This window comes from Aptenodytes patagonicus, chromosome 2 (assembly GCF_965638725.1).
Source record: "Aptenodytes patagonicus chromosome 2, bAptPat1.pri.cur, whole genome shotgun sequence".
NCBI classification, from domain to species: domain Eukaryota; kingdom Metazoa; phylum Chordata; class Aves; order Sphenisciformes; family Spheniscidae; genus Aptenodytes; species Aptenodytes patagonicus.
The window spans coordinates 42,358,000-42,379,030 of NC_134950.1; the positions used below are offsets into that span (position 1 = coordinate 42,358,000).

The 21,031-nt window shown below is 38.1% G+C and overlaps 1 protein-coding gene across 2 annotated transcripts in view; it reads left to right on the forward strand.

Annotated features, from left to right (window-relative positions):
- Window positions 1–21,031, forward strand: part of TOX (thymocyte selection associated high mobility group box) — a 228,757-nt gene that overhangs the window by 182,382 nt on the left and 25,344 nt on the right. For both annotated transcript variants that reach the window (XM_076329664.1, XM_076329663.1), the window contains exons 5-6: window positions 6,153–6,383; window positions 18,378–18,458. In XM_076329664.1, the coding sequence (XP_076185779.1) occupies window positions 6,153–6,383; window positions 18,378–18,458 (312 nt within the window). The remainder of the gene's footprint in view (window positions 1–6,152; window positions 6,384–18,377; window positions 18,459–21,031) is intronic.

Consider the following 21,031-nt stretch of genomic DNA (forward strand, 5'->3'; position numbering starts at 1 on the left):
GTTTTCTCACTTGCATAGAAGGGATGTTTGTTCCCAGTTAAAGATCAAGTTACTGCTATAAAAAGTATGAACAGTCTGTACAATATGCTAGTCTCTGCTACTTGGTCACAGGATGAGTAAACAGAACATCATAGCAACCAGAACAGAAAGATCCTCTACGAACTTTAAAAAGCTTACCTTGAAAATCTTGAAGACCCATTATGCATTTATATCTGGGAGGTGCTGACACTCCAGCATGACATATTTAAGCTTCATTTTAGTGTCAGTACAGGCATGAAGAAATAGTAGTAATTTAAATAATAAACAAGGCATTTATTTAAAGGATAAATGTCAATTTATATAGCAGGCTTTGCATGCAAAAACCTCCCAAACCTCTGCAAATCCTGAAAACTTCCCCCAAAAATACACAAATACAGTATCTTAATTTTGCAGACACAAAAGCTGAGACACAAAAAGATTGGGACTTAGCACAAAGTCATCCCATACACTAGGAATAGATCATACTGAAACTGAGAACCTCTTTAGCTCTATTTTGTGGTCACTGCAAAATAGCAGTCCTGTTACAGCAGTCCTGTAGTGCAGTGAGGATGGTGTACCATGGCCGTATCTTGTGGGGAAAAGTTGCAGACTTGTGAGGAATATGAAGAAAACATATTGTGAGTCACTGAGGAGGTATAATCCAGTCAAGAAATGTAAGTCTGATTTGTTTTCAAATTATATTGTTTTTCATGCCTCAAGCTATAAAATAATCATGTAATTGGAGACATATGTTTTACTACATTTTGAATAAATTCTGATTCAAAAGTTTTATTTCAGGACTTTCCTCTGATTTCACAAACTTTAGGTTTTAAAAATTACTGAATAATTCATACATTTTAAATGAGCACTTCCTTACTGAGGGAGACTTTAGAATACAGCTATGTAAAAATAATTCCAGGCAGCCTTTACTTTTTCAGAATAATTTATTTGCTACTCCTGTTGCTTTGCTAATATTTTTACATATATTGGTGGGAGTGTGCAAGATGCTCTAAACTTCTGGAGAAAACATCCACTCAAATAATTAAGATATCCTTTCTGCTTCTATCAAATATTTCAGTTATTTGACCCATATTTTTCATGTACTTTTTCACTGCAACAGTTTGTGCTAGCAAAAGTGCAGGGTTGCAGTTTCATGCAGACAGTACTCATCTGAAGCTAATGTTTTCAATAAAGAAATACTAAGCACTGCAGACCAAGTAAAACTTGGTCCTTTCTTTGTGAAAGCCAGTTTATATAGTGTTCAACTTTTTAACAAGCTGTGTTATTTTGGAAGACTCTTTAAAATTCTCTCATGCTCAGTCTAAGCAGAAAAAAAGATAAGAAAAGGCACAATACACAACACAAAATTAAGAAAAATACTTCAGTATGCTGAAGTTGATGTTGCCTTAAAATTCTTTGATAATTATAATTTCTCTGCTAAAAGAAGTGTTTTAAGGGATATTAAACTTAGTTAATAATGATAGAGGGCTTAAATTAGTCTCCAACTAGTAGGGATCAAAATGCAAGCTTAATGGGGGCAGGTTATGCCATACCTGTCTTCTGTGGGATTACTTAGGTCTTCCTGAAAACGCCTGAAGTTGGCCACCATCGGAGATGGGCAGTGGGCTGGCACGCCTGATCCGATGCAATGGTTCTGCTGTAGTTCCCTCCATAAAAGACAAGAAGGTTTGAATAATCAGCATGAGAAGCTAGTGTATTGTAGTTTACAATTCAAACCCCTCTGCTGTGTGTCTTTCTGTCATGCTGCTCTTCCTGGAAGCTGCCAGTGAATGGATATGGATACTTAGAATAAACCAACTTTCTGTGGAGATCCTTTTCCCCAGCCACAACAGTATTAAATTTTCTCAGAGATGCTTTGGAGGCTTCTTCTCACTCCAAAAATCCTCCTCCCCGTGAAAGAAGGCACTGGACAGGGACAGCAAGAGATAGAGCAGTCATTCTGTCTCTTGTGAGAATCTTTTTTGCCTGAATATAACTTTGCTAAATTTGGAGTTTTCTCTTTGTTTTATAAACTGTCACGTAGATGTGTGATATTGCTTAAGAGGTCAGGGCCAGACCTCATTATTCAGTCCTTCAGTAGAAGTGCACGTGTTGAGGTCATGTAGTAGCTGCTGGAGCTTACCATATTTGAGCAGCTTCATAAAGTCAGTAAGATGTTCCTGCTATGAGGACTGTGTAAAAAAAAACCTGAATTCACCGTATCGTTAATAGCATCAGTGACATTCTCCCTATTTAACCAGCAGGAGAAGATGTTTGCCTGTGTACCAACAATGATCAAAAAGACAAAGTACATTTTCAAATGGAAAATCACCTCAGTGTCAGATGACCTCCCTTAGTTTATACTAGCTGAACGCCCAGCCTTTCGTGTGAAGGAGAAGCCACTGGTCCTTTGATAGCAGATTTGGTAGAGAAATCCCTAACAACTATACCTATTTCTATCTAGAGAAAAAATTACAGAAATCTCAGTGTCCTGTTCATGTTCGCATGAATTTATAGAATGAGGATGACAGAAGGCATGAATGAATATGTACATTGTATACATTTGGACTAGAAATATAATTGTATCCCTAGTGAACCACTGATTTCCATGCATGGAGGAAATGATCATTTCAGCTTAATGTACATATTCCAAAAGCCAGTAATAAGGAAACTTTACAAACTGATGTAATTGTTCATGTACTCAGATTCTTGGATGTTCATTCTATGGTAAATACTCAAATTGTTGTAAGCCCTATCCAACTTACACAGACCTAATGGCAGCAGCTGCTAAGTATTTTTTGGCAATACTCATTCTCATAAAGGCTCTTTCATATAGGCCTTTTGGACTTTAAACGTCATCTATTCCCTTGCACAAAAAAGGGAAAGGAGCTGCATTATAGAGGGCTCAGTTGCCCTACACACTGTTGCTCTAAAAGCAAGACAGCTGAGGTTGCTTGACCGTAAGAACAGTGACAACAGTAGCATAATTACAAGGCTATGTATATACAGTCAGAAAGCTGTTAGGTCCATGGAAATATGAAATGTAGTCTCAGACCAAAGATATTGTTTCTGCAAGTGGTGCACATCCCTAAGTCTCCCTAATTCTTCTAAATCTAATATGAGGGACTATGGTTAGAAGAAGAAAAAAGTGAGACCTTAAAAATCAATAGTTGTAAGTAACTATAAAAACATTCTAAACAAAGTGTCCACTTACCACACGCTTTATTCTGACCACCTCAACATTGGAATATTACATTTATGTAATTCTTGCCATAATTCATACTGCTGGATCGTTAAACATGTATTCCATTATTGCCAAGCATAATTGTGAGCTGCTGGAAGCATTACTGGTTTGCAAATATGTATTTCTTCATAGATGCATAACTGGGTTTTCTTCCATGCTCATTTGAATATCACTTATGAGAGAATTTCAAATAATGTATTTTAGAGGGAAGATAGTGAGAGGACTGCAAGTAGCAAGAATTAACTAACAGAAACACGATTACTAAAGAACTGGTGCAGCATATTCTCTTTATGTGGTAGAGGTTTTACAATATTTACTTTATATGATAAGAGTTATAAGTAGAATTCTATGTTGTCTGTTCAGCCTATTATGCAGATGGTGCTTGATTAAAATCTATTTTAAACTACAGCGATTACTGCAAGATAGTGTGCATAAAACAGCTCTCCTAGCTCCATTAAAGGCTTTGGTACTATTGCAGTTTATTTTAAATATGCTTATAGACATTTTCCAGCTTCTCAAGGGACATTTAGATATCAACGATGTGCCTTACTTGATAGTTTTAAATCCTACACTAGATATTCTTGTGATCTATTATGTGTGCAACATGGTTAATGTACACTTTTTTAAAGTGAAAGATTATTGCTTTCTTGTGATAAATAAGTTAAATACATCACCATAATTAAGCAATAAGCCATGACAGGAGGTGGATTACCATGAGCTAACTACACCTCCAGGGATTTTGAGGCACAAGTCTATGCCTAGCAGAATATATATGGTTTTTATTTTATTTCCCATCTGTCTCTGCTTTGGTGGTTAGAATTGGAGTCTATGAAGCTGATAGACTGATGGGAGCATAAGGTAGGCCATCATCTCAGCCATTTGCAAGGTTATTAGTATTGGAATTCTGGTATTCTTTTTATTTCGTTATTTTCATATAAGAAAACCAGAATTTCCCCTGTGAGTACTCTCCTTTTAACAATGGGTTTTTGAAGTCTCTTGATCATTCAGGTTGGAAAATAAGATTTTAGAGCTGTTCTCAGAACAGCTTACCAGAAGACTTCTTACACAAGTTTCTGCAGCATATCACCTAGTTTAAGGGTAGTTTAAGTAATGTGGTATCCTAATATACAGACCTTTAAATCTCATTGGTCCAAAAATACTCTGAAAAGAGGAAAACTTTAGCAAATAATAGAGGTAAAATTTTAACTATAGCCCAAATTATTGTCAAGCCTCCTTGCTCATGGAGTTTGCACAGAACTGTCTGAAGAGTTTAGACTGATATTACCAAATTAACTAGGGAGCCCTAGTTAATTACCATTTAGCTGGTAGTTGTGTGTACCCTGTAGAATGAAATAATAGCACGATACTAAAAGTTGGAAAATTTAATAATGGGTAGCACACTGCTGCTGTTTTTCCATATTTTCCAAAATGCTGCCGATAGGCTCCATGGCCATTAACCTTGTATTAAAGAGGCATCTATCGTAACATAAGGCTCAGGAAAAAAGCAACTTCATTTTCAAATTGTGGTCATCACTTTATTGCTGTGCTTAGTAAACCAAAGAGATCCAGGTCATTCACTGTAGTCAGCTGGGCCCTGTTGGACACCACATAGTGAGGTATATAGAAAAATAAAAAAGTTTTTTGCTCAAAATGAGAATTTCCAGCCATTTTCCTCATGCAGTTCCACTGATTTGAACACCTGCATTCTCCTGTGTCACTTGATACGCATTATTAAAAAGTAATAATACAAGGATGTGATAAAAGTCATACCTAGTAGATCCTTAGCCTAGAGCATACCTTTCATGCTCTTGATCTTCTCATACTTGAAAACGCTTATGATGCACAGTACTCTGGCCATGCCAACAAGAGAAAAAAGCCTTTGAATCCTCTGGTAAGATCACACATCATTGCTACAAGGTATAGTGAATTAAGTGATCATATCAAGAGAAGCTGCTTTGCCATGGAGCTCCAACCTGTTGAAGAATCAGGACAGTGTCCCTTTTTGAGCTTGTAAGTCACCTAAGAAAGTAGGGTGCTTTGGTGTTCAGGGTCTCTGATCTAGTGGCAAAGCATAGTAGCATTTAACAAATTTGCACAAATGCTCACATGCATTTTTTTTCAGGTGGTACACAAATAATGCACATGCACTTCTCTTCATATGCCATTCCTCTTTCACCCCTTTTCTCAAACCATCATGAATTTGCTTTTACACGAGCAGAGGAAAAAAACTATGCAGCTAAATCCGGATGGATCAGAACTGATCCTCTAAAGGGGTCCAAACTGTCTGTGCTGGTAAAGATTTGTTTCTTCAGATTTTAATTAGAAGGTGTGTAGGGGAATCTCTATAACTTCAATTGTTTTATTCACAATCAAATTATCTTCAAATTCCCTGGAAGGTGTACCATCAGTTGCACTAGAAATTGATTTGAACACTAGTCTGGTGTAGTTCTGGGGAAGGGTGAGGATAAGGGAAAGGTAGATATGACAGTGTTCCTGCTGCTTGCAGGTGATTCATGTGGTTGAACTGGTGGTCAGGATACAATGAAATTAATTTCATTTGAATTTACTCATTATATGCATGTTATAGCCATTAGCAATAAAACTTAGAAAAGGTGAAAAGATGACCAGGTGAACTATAAACGAGACTATAACAATTATATGAAAGCAAAATATAAAGCACTTTGAGGGAAAAAATTACATAATCTGAAATACTTATAATAAATTTTATACATGTGACATGGTGTCAACATTTGGTTTATCAAAGATGGCAGCTAAAATTCCATTTTTGCATGCAAAATCCAAAATCTTTTTGTATCACAGAAGCTGTAATAATGGATGGGCTGAATTAAATTTCCTCTTTTAATAGTACTTTTCTAATTTTGTGTTACAGGTCAATGGTGGAGAGAAAAGACCTGCTTCAGATATGGGAAAGAAACCCAAAACTCCCAAAAAGAAGAAGAAGAAGGACCCAAATGAGCCACAGAAGCCTGTGTCTGCCTATGCATTATTCTTTCGAGACACTCAAGCAGCCATCAAGGGCCAAAACCCCAATGCTACTTTTGGTGAAGTCTCTAAAATTGTAGCTTCAATGTGGGACGGCTTAGGAGAAGAACAAAAACAGGTACAAAATGTGCTGTAGCTCAGAGGCTTTGTTTCAGGAACGTGTTATCAGGGTCATCTAAGCACTGTAGGCAGCTTCTTTTGTTTGCCGGGCTGAAACTTGAATATGTGCCATCTTGGGAATATGATTTAAGAGGCTAAGATAAGGAGAGTATCGTTTCATTTCTTCTGCATGAAACCACTAAAAGAGTTTTTTAGTTCTGGGGTGTGACACAAGCTTTAGGATTATATTTAGGATTGTTTCATGCTGAAGTTGGTGGGCCTGAGATTTTATGATGTCATTGCCCTGACTATGACAGTGTGGTGTAGAAGGACCTTGCTGCCAAAAATAATGTCTGTACAGTGGGACCTGACACATATCTGAGCTCCCAGTTGCAGATGTTCCCTGTTCCATGATGCCAGAAGGGGAGCTGGGCTCACACCTTCTCCCGACCCATCTGGCTTTTATGAAAGGAATTACAGATCTGTTGACTCAAAGAGACCTATGGTGGACCCTGGCAAATCGACAGCGTTCTGGGGTATCCTCTTGCACAGCATACATGTAGGCTGTGGAAATCACAACCCGTAGTTACTTCTGTCCACCATCGAAAGGCCTTGGTTCTGCAACAAGGTCGGCAGAGCTGGATCTGAACCTTTGCAGAAATCCTTCCGAGTCAGTCAGACCCTATGTAAAAGTGGACAACTCTGGGTGAAGCTCACCGCATTCATGAGTTTACGGTGGTGACAGTTCGCAAATACCATTCATCCTCGCTGTAGCGTACCATTGCTTTTCTGTTGTTATTAGTTGCATTTTTACTATCTGCCAACAGAATGGACTGGGCAGATAAAGAAATGGGAACTTTAAGAAAGAAACAGAAATGGAGAGAAAGGATGTGCTGAGTCAGTTATATTGACTGCAGGAGGCCTGGGTGGGGGTTGATGTCAGCACAGAGAGAGGAAAAGTACTGGGACAAAACTGCATCTCATTCTTTCACACTAAGCATATTATCATTACACAATTACAGTTAATAAGGCTAAGAATTAAAATGAAAATATTGCTATGATTTTTTGGTAGGTAAAATCATTTGGACTTGAAAAAAAAAGTTTTTCTGTGCTAATAACTGGATGGTGTACATACATCTAGATCCCTGTTAAAGATAACAGTGTAATAAAAATTAAGATTTGGCACTCATTGGCTAACTAAAAAAAAAAAAAAAGCTTATTCTGTCTAGCATCCACCATTGAATAAGGTCAGCATTTGGAAGGTTTAGCTGGAGGAAAGGTAGCTTTCTGAACACAGGGGTCAGAGAATTCACTCGGCCTGGCACGTTAGGGTTATTTTGTTGTGTTGTCTCTTCCTCCTGCCTTTTTTAGTATGTCCAGCAAAGGCCAAGGTTATGTCCTTGATCTGACAGGTTGTTTAGACTTTCCCAGTACAGCAGTTCTCTCGTAGTCGAATGTTACCTTTTGGGACCATGATGATGAGTGTTCACTTTTGACTCAGAAAAAATGCTGACTATGCTTTTAGTTAAGTTCACAAGCAAGAGGTTTTGATGCCATTCCTCCTTGTCCTGAGTACCTGCCCAGAATCACTCCCCATGTTGAAATCTTCACACCTAAACACATACCTCAGGAGTGCTCCAAGTAGTTAGATCTGAATCTTGGACCCATCTTGCTTGCCTATGGGATTGTGGATCCAAATTTTCCTGAAACGGTGAAAGGCAGAGACCTGGATTTCTCAGGAGTTTGTTAATCTAGTTAATCTTACATCTCTCTAGTGATGACACCAAGCAAGACCTTGTGCTTGGTTTTCTCCACCATTTTTCATAATCACCCGTAATTTGTGGCTGTTGCAGTGGTGCAGTTTTTCCTTCCATAATATTTGCTCCGCTTACAAAGCAGAAAACTTGCCTTCATGAATAATAGTCCAAGATCATATAATGGAGACAGAGAAACATAAAAGACTATACAATGCACATTTCCTTTGAACTTGTCATAGTACTAGTACCAGCAGAAAACTGAAGTCTTTCCATAGAATTCTGTTTAAGAAAAGTTTATAAACCCCTAAAATTTCCAGCTTTAACTTGGATTTCCTATTCGTGGTTGAAAGCAATAATTGATTAAGTCCTACACTGGAACAGCAGAACAGAATTTATTTTATTTTTTATTTATATCTGTTGTCCTTAATTTAAGTTGGAACACAGCAGAATGATGTGTTATGGAATCCACATGACACATCCCTGAAAAAATGGCTGCAACTAGATTTTTAAGCCAATTATTCCAAGAGTTTGGGTTAGCATATCTTTGACTCATTTTCCCTATTCATTATCATCTATTAAGTACATTGTTAAAACTCCAGGCCCAGGCCCTTTCTAATCTAGCACTGTACAAAAAGAATAAAAGCTGGTCCCTATTTTAAAAAATTGGCAATCCTATTTTCTAGAATAAATTTAAACTCATTCTTTATTCCATTAGGGATCTAATAGTACAAAGTAATGATTACAAGACATCTTAACTGACTAGATAGTCTGTATTTTAAAGGCCTAATTTTTCAGATCCAGAGCATTGGTAACTGTTATGAAACCTATGTCTCCAGTAGGAAAATTGGACTCTAAAAATACAAATGTAGCATTTGGAATTTGGCATTGAAGAAGCTTCAGAAATTCAAAAATAGTTAAATAAAGAAACAATAACATCATTAGAGGAATACTTTATTGATGAATTATACTTGCTGAAAAGGATTCAATTATCATAAAGTTTCTGGCTTTTATGTTTTGGAAGCTAATGCGTATTCTGGAATTTAAATAGAATTATGTTTCCAAATTATGTTTCCTGAATTGGAACTCCTTTTACTATTTAAATAGTAAATATAAATGAATCAGAAAGTAGAACATAATGCAGCTATTGAGAAAGAAGAATAACCTCATGTTTTCATGCCAAAATGAAATCTTCTTTGTTCCTACGGCCTGAGCCAGCTTTTTCTGAAACGCATAGAATTCTTCTTGTTTATTCCTGAAGACTGACCACAGAATACATAAAGGTATTGAAACTCAGTACAGTGATGACCTAAGGGCAGTATATGTATGTCCAAGCCTTTGCAAAAAAATTTTGATAACCTGCAATATTAGACTGTAGCATGAAAGGGTTTGTGCAAGAACCACATATGTTTTTCAAACTGTGAAGAAGCTAGGAAAATGTTATTTGAGAAAATAGGATTTGAATGACAAAAAAGGAAATGTTATTATGAACTAGATGATTCTGGATGCCTTACTGAAGTTAGGGGGGAGTTATACTTAAAATGTATCACACTCTGATGCTCTTACCATGAGAATATTGCAATTTATTAGATTAAAGTAGATACCAGTGTACTTCCACTCTCATTTTACCGTATGAAGACATTTGCATTTTTGGGTCATATGCTAGAACTGTTTCCATTAATTCCGGAGCATACAAGGGCCATTTGCAAACAACGCTGGTGTGTGTCTGTGTTTTGTTTGTCCAAACCTATCTACACAGAGGAGTCTAGAAATTAAAGGGACTTTAGTGGTCATGGTGGACTCTGTCATGGTTTCTTCTCAAATTCTGAATTGGGTACAATAATTACACATGATCAGAAGCAGGGACTGTGCATTTTCCTTCATTTTTCACTGTAAATGTTTTCTGAAACTATTCAGATTAACATACCTGTGAATGGAAAGCAGCTGTAGCAGTAGTATGTTGGGGTACATTCTCCTCAGTGCTGTAATCGTAGCACAGGGATATTTTCAGTGGCTTTTCTAGTTCCTCTCTTACGATCACAAACACTGTTTTCTCCTTAGTTAGTACTATACTTCTGTGCATCCTGTTTTTATAGCTTATTTATGTACATCTTTGTCCTTTGCACACATTTTTACTGCAAAGGGGAGAAAAACAGCCCCCAGGGAAGAGGGTTCAGTGTGCTAAATGGTCAAGTCTCTGGCTTTCAGACAGAATGCTGGTTCAAACTGGGTAAAAAGGCTACTTAGATCATTTTCTGTCCTTAGATGAAAAACGAAAGTAATTTTAAATCAGTACCAGATGTGTGTGTACAAAATGAACCTTAGGTTTCTAATTGGAGTCCTAGTAAAGCTGTAATAGATGTGGCAAATTACAAACAAAATGTTCTTGTTTACATTAGTGTAACTTTAAAACTTCAGCCAAAGACCTTAATAAATGTGCTATTATTCTAAAAATGGAATTGAATGTCTATTCAACAGTCAACAAAATTAATCTCTGGTGTAACTTCAGTGACTTAACTGGAATTCTAGCAGGAATGAATTTGGCCTCCTATGAACAGCTTAGTGTGCGTACATATATATGTGTGTATGTGTGTGTATGTGTTTTTGTGTGTTTACTTAAATGTTGCACTGGCCTTGCAGCGGGAAGAAGGATGGATTCACCTAGGGGACCCAAAACTTAATGATCAGAAGAAGCTGGTGAAACGACTGTTTGAGTGCTGTAACATATGCCTTCTTTCAGGCTGCATAATTCATACACAGTAATATTAGCTGCAACAGTTCAGCTCAATAGCAACACCTCATTATTTTATCCCTCAGTATTTATTCCTATGTTTGACGCCTCATGAAATTACTGTTAATGTGTTTATATAAGGGCAGATCTGACACAAGTGGGAAGAATTTAATTTCCCACTCATTCTTTCCTGCTGATGTGTCCTCTTCCCCTGGTAGAAGTGGCAAGTGTAAATAGTTAATTTGCTTCAATTATGAGCCTGTCCTGCTAAATTAGAAGCAGCAGGAATATGAAGAGCCAGAATTATACTTATGAGGCAGCTGACAAATCCTCAGAGCTCACAAAATCAAATAATTTACTCCTCATTGGTGCTCAAAGACCCACTAGGTAAATGCTGCAGTTCTTTAACACCTGATGGAACTTGGATTGTATGTTACCAATACTTAAGTAAATTGAAGTCCTCGTGCATTAGTGTCAACAAATGGGAAGCAAAGGCACATCTGTGTGTGCATACTGCCAAAGCGAATTACAAGCAAAATGGATTCAGGAACAGGCACAACAGACAGCAACCTTACACCTCCCCTCCCAGCTATCTGCACCGGCAAAGTCGCTTTTACCAGTGTTGCACCTTAGGCCTGCTTGGGAGATCCACTGTTTTTCTTGACAAATTTCTGTATTGAAATTGCATAACTACCCTTTGAAGCTCTAGACGAGTGTGTCAAGAGTTTAAAACAACTGCTCCTCACTCGGGCATCTGCTCCTCCTCCCTTCCTCTGCAAGCAGCTGGGCTTAATGAGCCGGAACACAAATGGGCCAAGAATAGGCATGCATACACGCAGATACAAACTCATGTATATGTATATATGTGTACATATACATACATTTATATCTTCAGATTCTTTTATTGTTCTGGTTTCCACAGGGCCAGACCTTGAACCCCTTAACTTCCACTGACTTCAGAAGGGGGCAGTGTCAGGCCCCCTGTTCGCAATGCATTTTTGCTGCAGGACTTCTGGCAGCTGGCACCTCCCTCTCCCATCCAGAGAGCAGGCTGAGCAGGACCGCGCTGTGCACTTGGGATGGGAAACCTTCCCCTCTGCCACAAAAAAAATAAAATTCATGTAGGTCTCCATAGGAGCTGCAGCATCTTACTCTGTATAGGGTAATACGGGCTATCGTCTGCTGGCCTCCTGCCCAGCCCACCTGGCAGCTTGATCTTCCTGCAGCCTCCCAAGAGCACTGAAGTCACAGGGAACATCAGAAACCCCCCTGCCCGGGGTGGATTTCTGATATCTGTTTGCTGCATACAACAGGCACAGCTTCTAGATAAATACCACACATGGCTGCCCAGTTATGAACGTTGACTTTAACTGCACTTCGCCTTCTTGTTGTACTTGGAAGGAGCTGGGCCAAAAGGACCCTGGATTCCAAGTACTGCTGCAGCAACATGCATAAATAATAGCCTCAGTTTTCTACTCATTCTTCTTCCCCCTCTTTATCCATACGTTAGAGCTCGATAGGAACATGGCTTTAAATCATTTGCGTACAAAACTGGATTTAGGCCCAATTATTATGTTCCATTCAGGTGCACATCCCTATTTTTTAAAAAAAGAATACCAGCAAGTGCAAATAATCACCACGTTCATATGTTTAATGTCATTTGTTTTGTACCCAACTTTCATCCGACATGCTTCTGATAAAATGTACAGTCCCGCTCCTGCAAGCTGTGAGCATCAAGACGACAATGTCAAATTTAGGCCTGGTGCAAATGGCTGCAATTTCCAGTGATCTCCATCAAGTCTCACTGTGCTAGAGCTGAATTTGGCCTGTGATCTTTCCCCTGCACGCCAGAAAGACTGAATTCTTTCCCCTAAGCCTCTAATATGTCATCAGCGTCTTTTTCATGCTCTACAGTCAGAGACTGCTGAGCCATATAGCTAGCCCTGGGCCTCTTTCTGTTACTGTATGTACCTAGATTAAAAATCAAATGGTAACATATTTCAGTATCCATTAAGCAATTCTGAAGACTTTTTTTCTGACTGCTTTGGGAATATCTCTCTCCATATTTTAAACAAGTGTGTGCAGCTCTAGGTGCCTTTGCTGCAAAATCAGAAGATTAAAACTAGAGATATGTCTCCCACTTGGAAAAAATACAAGTTTCCTCTATGAGCCTAGGTATGTAGGACCAGGAATGACAATCTGAATGTGGAATTTAATTCTGGATTGCAGCCTACTGTATTTTATCAGATGCTATTTCTGTAACTGTAGCCTGTGAAAATGACACTCCCATGGGTAATAACACTGAGGAGACCAAAACCACAAAATCGGTCCTGTTGCTTTTTGATTTGCTCTTTTTGCATATACTATTTTTTGGGGTTTATGGAACACTTCCATCAAAACAAATGTGGGCACCTTTACATCATTTTAAAAAGACAAATATAACTTGCTTGCAAGTGTCAGCTCTAAGGAAACATCCCCAAGATAAACTGAAAACTTCCCCTTCATCATCCTCGTACCAGCTATTTAGGCAAAGCCAGGGAAGTAGCATGGTTCTTCGTAATGTGCTTTGTCAGCTAGGAAACACAAAGCTTTTTCAGACTACCATGAGGCACAAATTCTGAAAGTCTGTTTTTCTCCTAAGAGCATCAGTCAGTTTAACTCATTGACTCCAAGTCTCTAGTATCAAAGGGGACTGTAGTCATTGCTGCCTTCTTCCATTAGCACCTGATATTCAGAAGTGAGGACACGTTTGCAGATGGTTGAGTGCCTGTTTTGGCTCTTGTGATGATGACTGGGGGAAAGGAGATCTGTTCCCCTAAGGGAACAAGGGTGCAAGTCACATGGGACAGGGTAGGAGTCCTGCTGCATAGTGTGTTGTGATGTGTTGATAATCCTCCACAAGCAAGTTGAGAGGAAGTTCACTGGGAAAAGATGACCAACCAGAACAAAAACTTGGCTCAAGGCATTACAGATATATTTCAGTTACATATATATCAGTGATGACTTTCATATACACAACATGCAGAAGAGCACAGGAGGCACAAAGCCTGCATCAAGGAATTTATGATCCAGGAAGACAAGACCTAAGAAGAAGTTAAAATATATAAAGCAAAACATGACCAGAAGTTGGCATCATAAAACAGAAGTGCAGATATTCTATTGTGGTTTTAATTTGGTAAATCTAGTATTTGTGAGTGTTTGTGGCTAACCATATAACCCACAACCCCTCTATCTCCAAATGAAACTTTGGGGCAGTCAGTTTAAGGATGTGTATCACTATTAATAAAAAAAATTCAGCCCTCGATGTAAGCTGCTGCAGCACTAGTAGCCCACATGTATGGTCAGCCCAGGGAAGCTGAGCTAAAGGGTGCCATTGCAATGGCCTGGGGACTGGTACCAGGCTGTTATGTTACCAGTGGGGGACCCCAGGGCATTCGTTCTCCCTGGTGGCCTAATTCAAATGCTATCTTATATACTTACATGCACAAGGTAGAGTTTCATACTTACTCCTTTTGGAAGGTATCTTCTTCTATATTGCTGCATGCTTTGCTAAACAATGTAAGGGAACTTGAAGCTACCTTACTGGGTGCACTTTGGAAATGTAATTAAATAGTAAACTAAGAACCTGTGTATTATGCTGTGTAAATTTGCATTCGTGAAGCACAGTAGGAAAATAATGCCAGCAGCTTCCATTTGTAGACAAATGAATGTAATCTTAGTGTTTTGGGGTTACTATAACAAGCTGAAGAGAATAAGAATAAATTAAGCTGACCCACCCTGCTTATACAGAAATGATGTTTTTTTCTGCCAACATTCAATTTCCACAACTGGGACAATATAGAAAATAAAATATTGTGTAAGGAAACAAATCTGCTGCTGAATCAGAATGGGCCTTTACTGCCTGAATGACAATCAGTTGACATTCAATTATCATGTTAATTGAATTAAAGCGAGCTAGAAATGACTTAATTCCATAAGTATATGCTCCTGTCAAGTTACTTATTTAATAATTGTTGCTTGCTTGACAGAGGAGGGGAAAATGACCTTATAAGAGATTTCTGAGATGTTAAAATTAAATATTGCCACTATACACTATAGATAAGCAACAGAACAGAAGCCTGCTTCTTGTTACAGGAAAAATGTTAAATGTATTATTGGAAATGATGTTTTTCATAATTTGGCACTGTCTTAAACATAAAACCCCAAAGAGCTTCAGCCATTTTCTAGAGCACACTTGAATGATGACACCAGCCTTTTTCCTCCCCAAAAGCGCTGCAAGGATGCAACTCTGTTATACTTACTACAACACAAAACTATTTAAGCCTGAGGGCTAAAAATTCTCACAGCTGAAAAAAAAAAAGTGGTTGGGAGGGGCAGCTAACTTGCTCATACCTGTCTGAGGTGCTGCTACAAATGCTGAGGACACTCCCCACTTGCCCTGCCTTCATAAGCTCCCAGTACAAGTCCAGTCTAGCACAAAGTCAGTGAACTGGTACCCACTGCGAGGGCCACATTGATTTGTGTTCAGAGAAAAATATTGCCAGCCAGACCTTGTTGTTACTCATGAAAATTAAGAACTCCCCAGACAGGCAGAACTTACCCTAATTTTTAGTATAAGCCAGGACCAATCAGAATTTCCAAAATTAGCATGATAAGGATCATCAGCCCACTTGTATGCTGACCTAAACAGTGGGCGTCTTCAAAAGGACAACAGCATATAGACAGTGAGAGGTCAAGTTGTTGTCCTCAGAGGACATGCCAATGCCCTTACAAGGACAAAGGGGGGGTAAGCTGACCACCCGCCAGACAAGCCAGCCTGTGGGGACCATTCTGACCTGTGCAAAACATCAAAGCAGGCTGGGGTCATCAAAAACCTTTCCCCATCCATTAAGGACTTTTTTATTCTAATGACCTTCTATTACATGGTTCATGTTTATATTACCATGGAAGACATGGTGTTCATGTGACTATTATTGGCTCACCAGAAGACCCAAGAAAAGAGGGCAAGACAATGTGTACACTGAAGATGGTAGATGTATAGGTAGGAAATAATTAAATAACGGCTCTACGATGACGTTCCTATGAAGTAGTGATGTTTTAGATGGAGTTTTACAGAACTGTTAGCTTCATATTATTGAGTTAACCTTGTGCAATATGACTATTTGAGGGAAAAGTCAGGTCCCAGAGGACTCTTTTCAATATGCTGTGACTGTAAGAGCACAGCAGGAGTGTATATTTTTTATATTTGTGTAATGCAAAATAAAACCCAATGTGGAAGCAGTAGATACATGATCTTTTGAAGATCATTATTCTGTGTAAAATTCTTTGTTCAGCTCTGTTTTTTAAACTGGCTAGCAGAATGATGCAGAGGCATTGCAATATACAAAGCGGTATAACTTAGTCTTTGTTCTGTAGGTCAAGCTAAATTCATTTTAGCAGCTAGGAACAGATTGTTGACTAATTTTTTATTCATTTTCAAAACAAACAGTACATTTTCCTAATAATCACAAGTGATTACAACTTAAAAAGCAAATTGCTACCATTTTTTTTTTTTTTGCAAAACAATAGGAGATCAGCCAACACTATATATTTATCTTAATCTGGAGAAATTACAAGGGTGCACACATACAGTTGCACAGTTAAAACCAATCTTTTTTCCCCTCTGTCTTTATATTTACAATTTTGGAAGCCTAAGACTTCTCTGTTTCCATTATGATCTTTTGCTTCCCTGGGAAGCAAAATCTTTAATCCTTTTAGGCAGCCTCTGAGTTTTGCCAGCCCATATCTGAGGTTTGTTCTGTCTCTGAAAGCAAAACCTCAGTGAAACAAAAAAATGTTTCATGAGCACATTCTTTATAAAAATTGTGTTGTACTGGATCCTTCCAGCCTGACACTACCACTCTCACTTTGTAGTCTGCAACTGCATTGTCCTCTGTGTGCACACTCTGTGCTGCCAAGTCCTCTCCATTACGGGACTGCTGGTTTTACTAGAGCACTGGAAGATCAAAAGAGATCACTTTAAAGTTTCATAAAGTTTATCCTTCTGTGGAGGAGATGTACGTGTGTGCTTTTCAGCTGTGGAATTCAGGAGAACACCCCAAAATTGCCATAAATAGCTTTGCCCATCTTTTAACCTTTGAATCAATAGCCCAGTTAACTAGGCAGTGTGGAGTGGGAGGGGGAAGGTGGATAGTCTTTACTCCCTTCATGGACCCTTTCCACCGGTGCCCACGTTGTGCACTTGACTGGAGAAGTGGACAGCAGAGACTCAAAGCTGCAGTTCCATTTTGTGTAATACTGTGAATCCCAAATGCCCATGAACACATGAATTAATTTCTGCCCTGGGCACGTGACTTAAAAATTGTGAAGCATAACAGCAATAATAAAAGTAAATTTACTTTCCCTTTATTTGTCTCCCTCACTTTTAAGCCTTCCATTTTTGTTTTTAAACATATGTTTTTATACTTTTTTTAAACATATATTTATGGTTTTACACGTTCCGGATGTTTTTTAAGCTTTTCCCTGCAACATGGAAGGCTAGGAGTCAATCCTGCTTAGTAACATGAAGCCAAGATGCTTGCACGGCTCCTAAGTCTACCCTTTCAGGAAAAAGAAAACCCATGAAGTGGTGAGAAACTCATGATAATATCTGCAAAGAGAAATGCTGACTTGTTCCCAAATCTGTTGCTGACATGGCTAACAGCAAGTCATTAGCTAGGCTCCATGGGTCAGAAACTGGTTCTCCTCCTGAAAACTTTCAACCCTAAATATCTACGTACGCTTTTCTAACATCATGTTACTATAGTTCTATGAGGTCCTGCCTAACCCTGCAGATAATCTTTGATCTTGAAATTTGGGCAAAACTGAAGTGATTCTCCAAGCTCTATAATCCATTATGAGATTGTGCACATGCCGCATTTAAAATAATTTGGTGAGTTGAGAGAAATGTACAGAAATAGATCCATGCTCCTGAGAAGTTAATTAGACCGATACGGGATCAGGACTGGAATAATGACTAACGTGATTTATTATCCTTAGCAGCTCCGTGAAGCTTCTTTGACTGTCCCCAACAGTTTATCCAGGGAAGAGAGAAAGCCTCTTGGCTGCTCTGTGTGGTGCCGTCATCTCCTCCTTCATTTAGCTCAAATGTCTTTCTACACATTCTCATCTTCCCCAGAGGGTTTTAACTCGTCTCACAAGTGGAAGCCAGTGGAGAGGCCCACGCCTGCCTTCCCCCGTCCCTAAAGGTCCCATTTGCAAGTACGCCCCGCACTTCACTTTGAACAATTAAACCTGAGATGCTATGAGGGATATTATTTTTTCAGTACTGCTGGGTAGTTAAAGGGTGTTTCACAGTTGGAACAATATTTTCTTTAAAGTATTTGATGTTTACTATTTCACTCTTTAAGCAATATGAGGAGGAAAGGCTGTTTACTTAGAAAGACTTTATGAAGATGCATGAGACACACCGGTGATATATAAAAACAAAACCAGATTAATTTACCAATGTGACACTCTTTGTTTTTAGGTATACAAAAAGAAAACTGAAGCTGCCAAGAAGGAATATCTGAAGCAGTTAGCTGCCTACAGAGCAAGCCTTGTATCCAAGGTAACACATAATGTATATACATACACACATATATATAGTGACATATTGCAAACCATTTTCAGCATTTATATGGTGCTGAGCACCATAGTATTTAGTGTAAATAGCCTTGTTTGTTACCACCTTAGGTTTAAGGTGCAAATGCTCAATAAACACAGTCATCTCTCCATGAAAGGATATCCTTTCCTTCTGGTCATAGAGACAGCACTTCTCCAGGCTGGGAGTATCATCACAGTTCAGCAGAGGAAGGAGATACCATAAAAAGACTTCAGTGTAACAAACATGCCATGCCAGGCAGTCACCGTTCTACCTGTAAGGGACAAAAACTTCTCATCAAAACTTTCTCAAAACCAAAATGCCTGGTTTTGGTTTGGGTTTTTTTAAGTACTGCTTTTGACTTTGCAATGACAGTACAGAAAAAGTCAAGCTTAGCTCACGTAGCAAATTTTCATAAGAAAATGTAAATTTCCACTTTACATCCAGCAAGCAATTTGTGTGAGCACAGCGTAGGTCACCCTAAGGCTCTTATACTGGAACACACCAGTGTATCCCCAGTACACAGCTAGTAACAATTTTCTAAACTGATTTATACAAACATTCTAGTGCCCATAACTTTGCAATAGACACTTTAAAATTTGTAATAGACTTCAAAATATGCAGAAGAATGTGAAATTACTGCACTGTGTCAAGGTGAAAACCAGTTGAGCAACTTCAGAATCATACCAGTTAGAATCACTTGTTTTGGGTCCGTCAAAACAAATTTAGATATATTTTGTTCTAACATAGATAAAATTAATTTTAGAGGTAAAGATGGCAATATGAAGGACCGGCATATATGACATGAGTAGAGCTTTTTGTTAGTTTTAAATGTTTTTGGGGTCCTGCACTGTACTTCTCTGTATATTATATTAATTTGTACAAATTTTCAGGGGAAGACTATATGATTAGCCATACGAGGACCTTTCATGCATCTTTCTATATTATCTTAGTATTTGGTCAGTGTTTGTTCTGAATTTAAAAGTCTGAAATATGGGTGTTACCTCATTCATTTTTGGGGGTTGTGTCTTATGCATTTTAATTTTATAGCTACCATCATAAATACTAATGCATTTAGTTAAAGTGATTTACAGGGTACCTTTAATTTCTGCCTTAGGGCTATTTGGTTCTAGAAATACTCATTGCCTTCAGAAAGGATACCACGTGCACACAAACAATTTTTTTTTAAATAGCCTGTTTATTGGCAAAAGATAGGTCTAAAAAGCTCAAAATATTCCAATAGGTTTTGAAGAAATGCATGAAGCCAACTTTTCACTTGTGAAAATAACTTGGATGTCATTATTCAGCACATCATGGACTGTTTACATAACACTCTACATAGCTTAATTTTGAAATGGCACATATAAAAACCTGAGATTTTTATTTTGTTTTGGGGTTTTTTTTAAGAGAAAAAAAGTATATTATGGCATTTTCTGAGGTTTGCTTTTAGAAAAAGAATTTAAAAGACTGCTGATCAGTTCAGTGCATGAAGCCACTTGTGCGTATATTTAAATTTGTTGTTAGTCAGAAAAGCACTGAAGCATTTTCTTAACTTTTAAGCAATTATTTAAATTCTGCCCATAATGTAATGTTTTCCTCTAATGTGGAAAGTATAAAAATATAAACTCAATGAAGCTGAGTACTAATTGCTTAGTCTCATGAACACGCTCAATGAATCCAACAGAGCTGGCATGTAACTAAAGCAACTCCATTTTGGAATAAGGATGTAAAATACCCAGATGTAATATTATATCAGTATATTCTAAATTATCATTATTAAATATTTATATGGCACCAGAAGAGTTGTAGTTCTTTAGACAAACATGCAAGTATGAAGAAATACATATAATACGTTATTAAGATTGTTTGGAGTCCATCTGGTCTTTTATGTCCATGTGTTATATTATCATCCATAAAAGCTACTTTTAGAGAATATTGTTAAGAATCCAAGACCTCATTCTCAAAAGTTGACATGCCAAAAATATCGTACCTTTTCCAAAAATGCTTTAATAAAATATTAATGATTCGCTCACATGGTATGTTTTACACTTTAAACCACATACTCTGTGTGAGTCTCATTTCATATGCTTATAATCAGGTGTTCACCCTGGGAGCTCCTGTGTTGTATTTACTGCATGTTGTTTAACCTTGCTTCTTTATAGGACTTTCTGCGCTGCTCATCCCAGCAGTGTTTTAGTGTAAAGAAATTCTCAGTAATACTCTGGAGCAGGAAGTTTGTATTGTCCATATTTTCAAACACAACTAAATCATTGTGAAATCAGGTTTTCAGTAATTTTGGGTGTCCTGTTTGGGACACCGAGAACTTCATTTTTCAGAGTATTTGACCAATATTATACCCTTCATGTTCATAGCAGAGCTCCAATGACTTCAGGGTCAGCTGGCTGGCAGCTATGAGATGTTCAGTTGTGCTTCACATCACATCGGGACATCCTCTTGCTATCCAAATGATCGGAGTTACCCAATTTTCAAACTTTCTTCCTTCTCCCCTCCCAGAGGAATATGCCTGTGGGAAGAGGCAG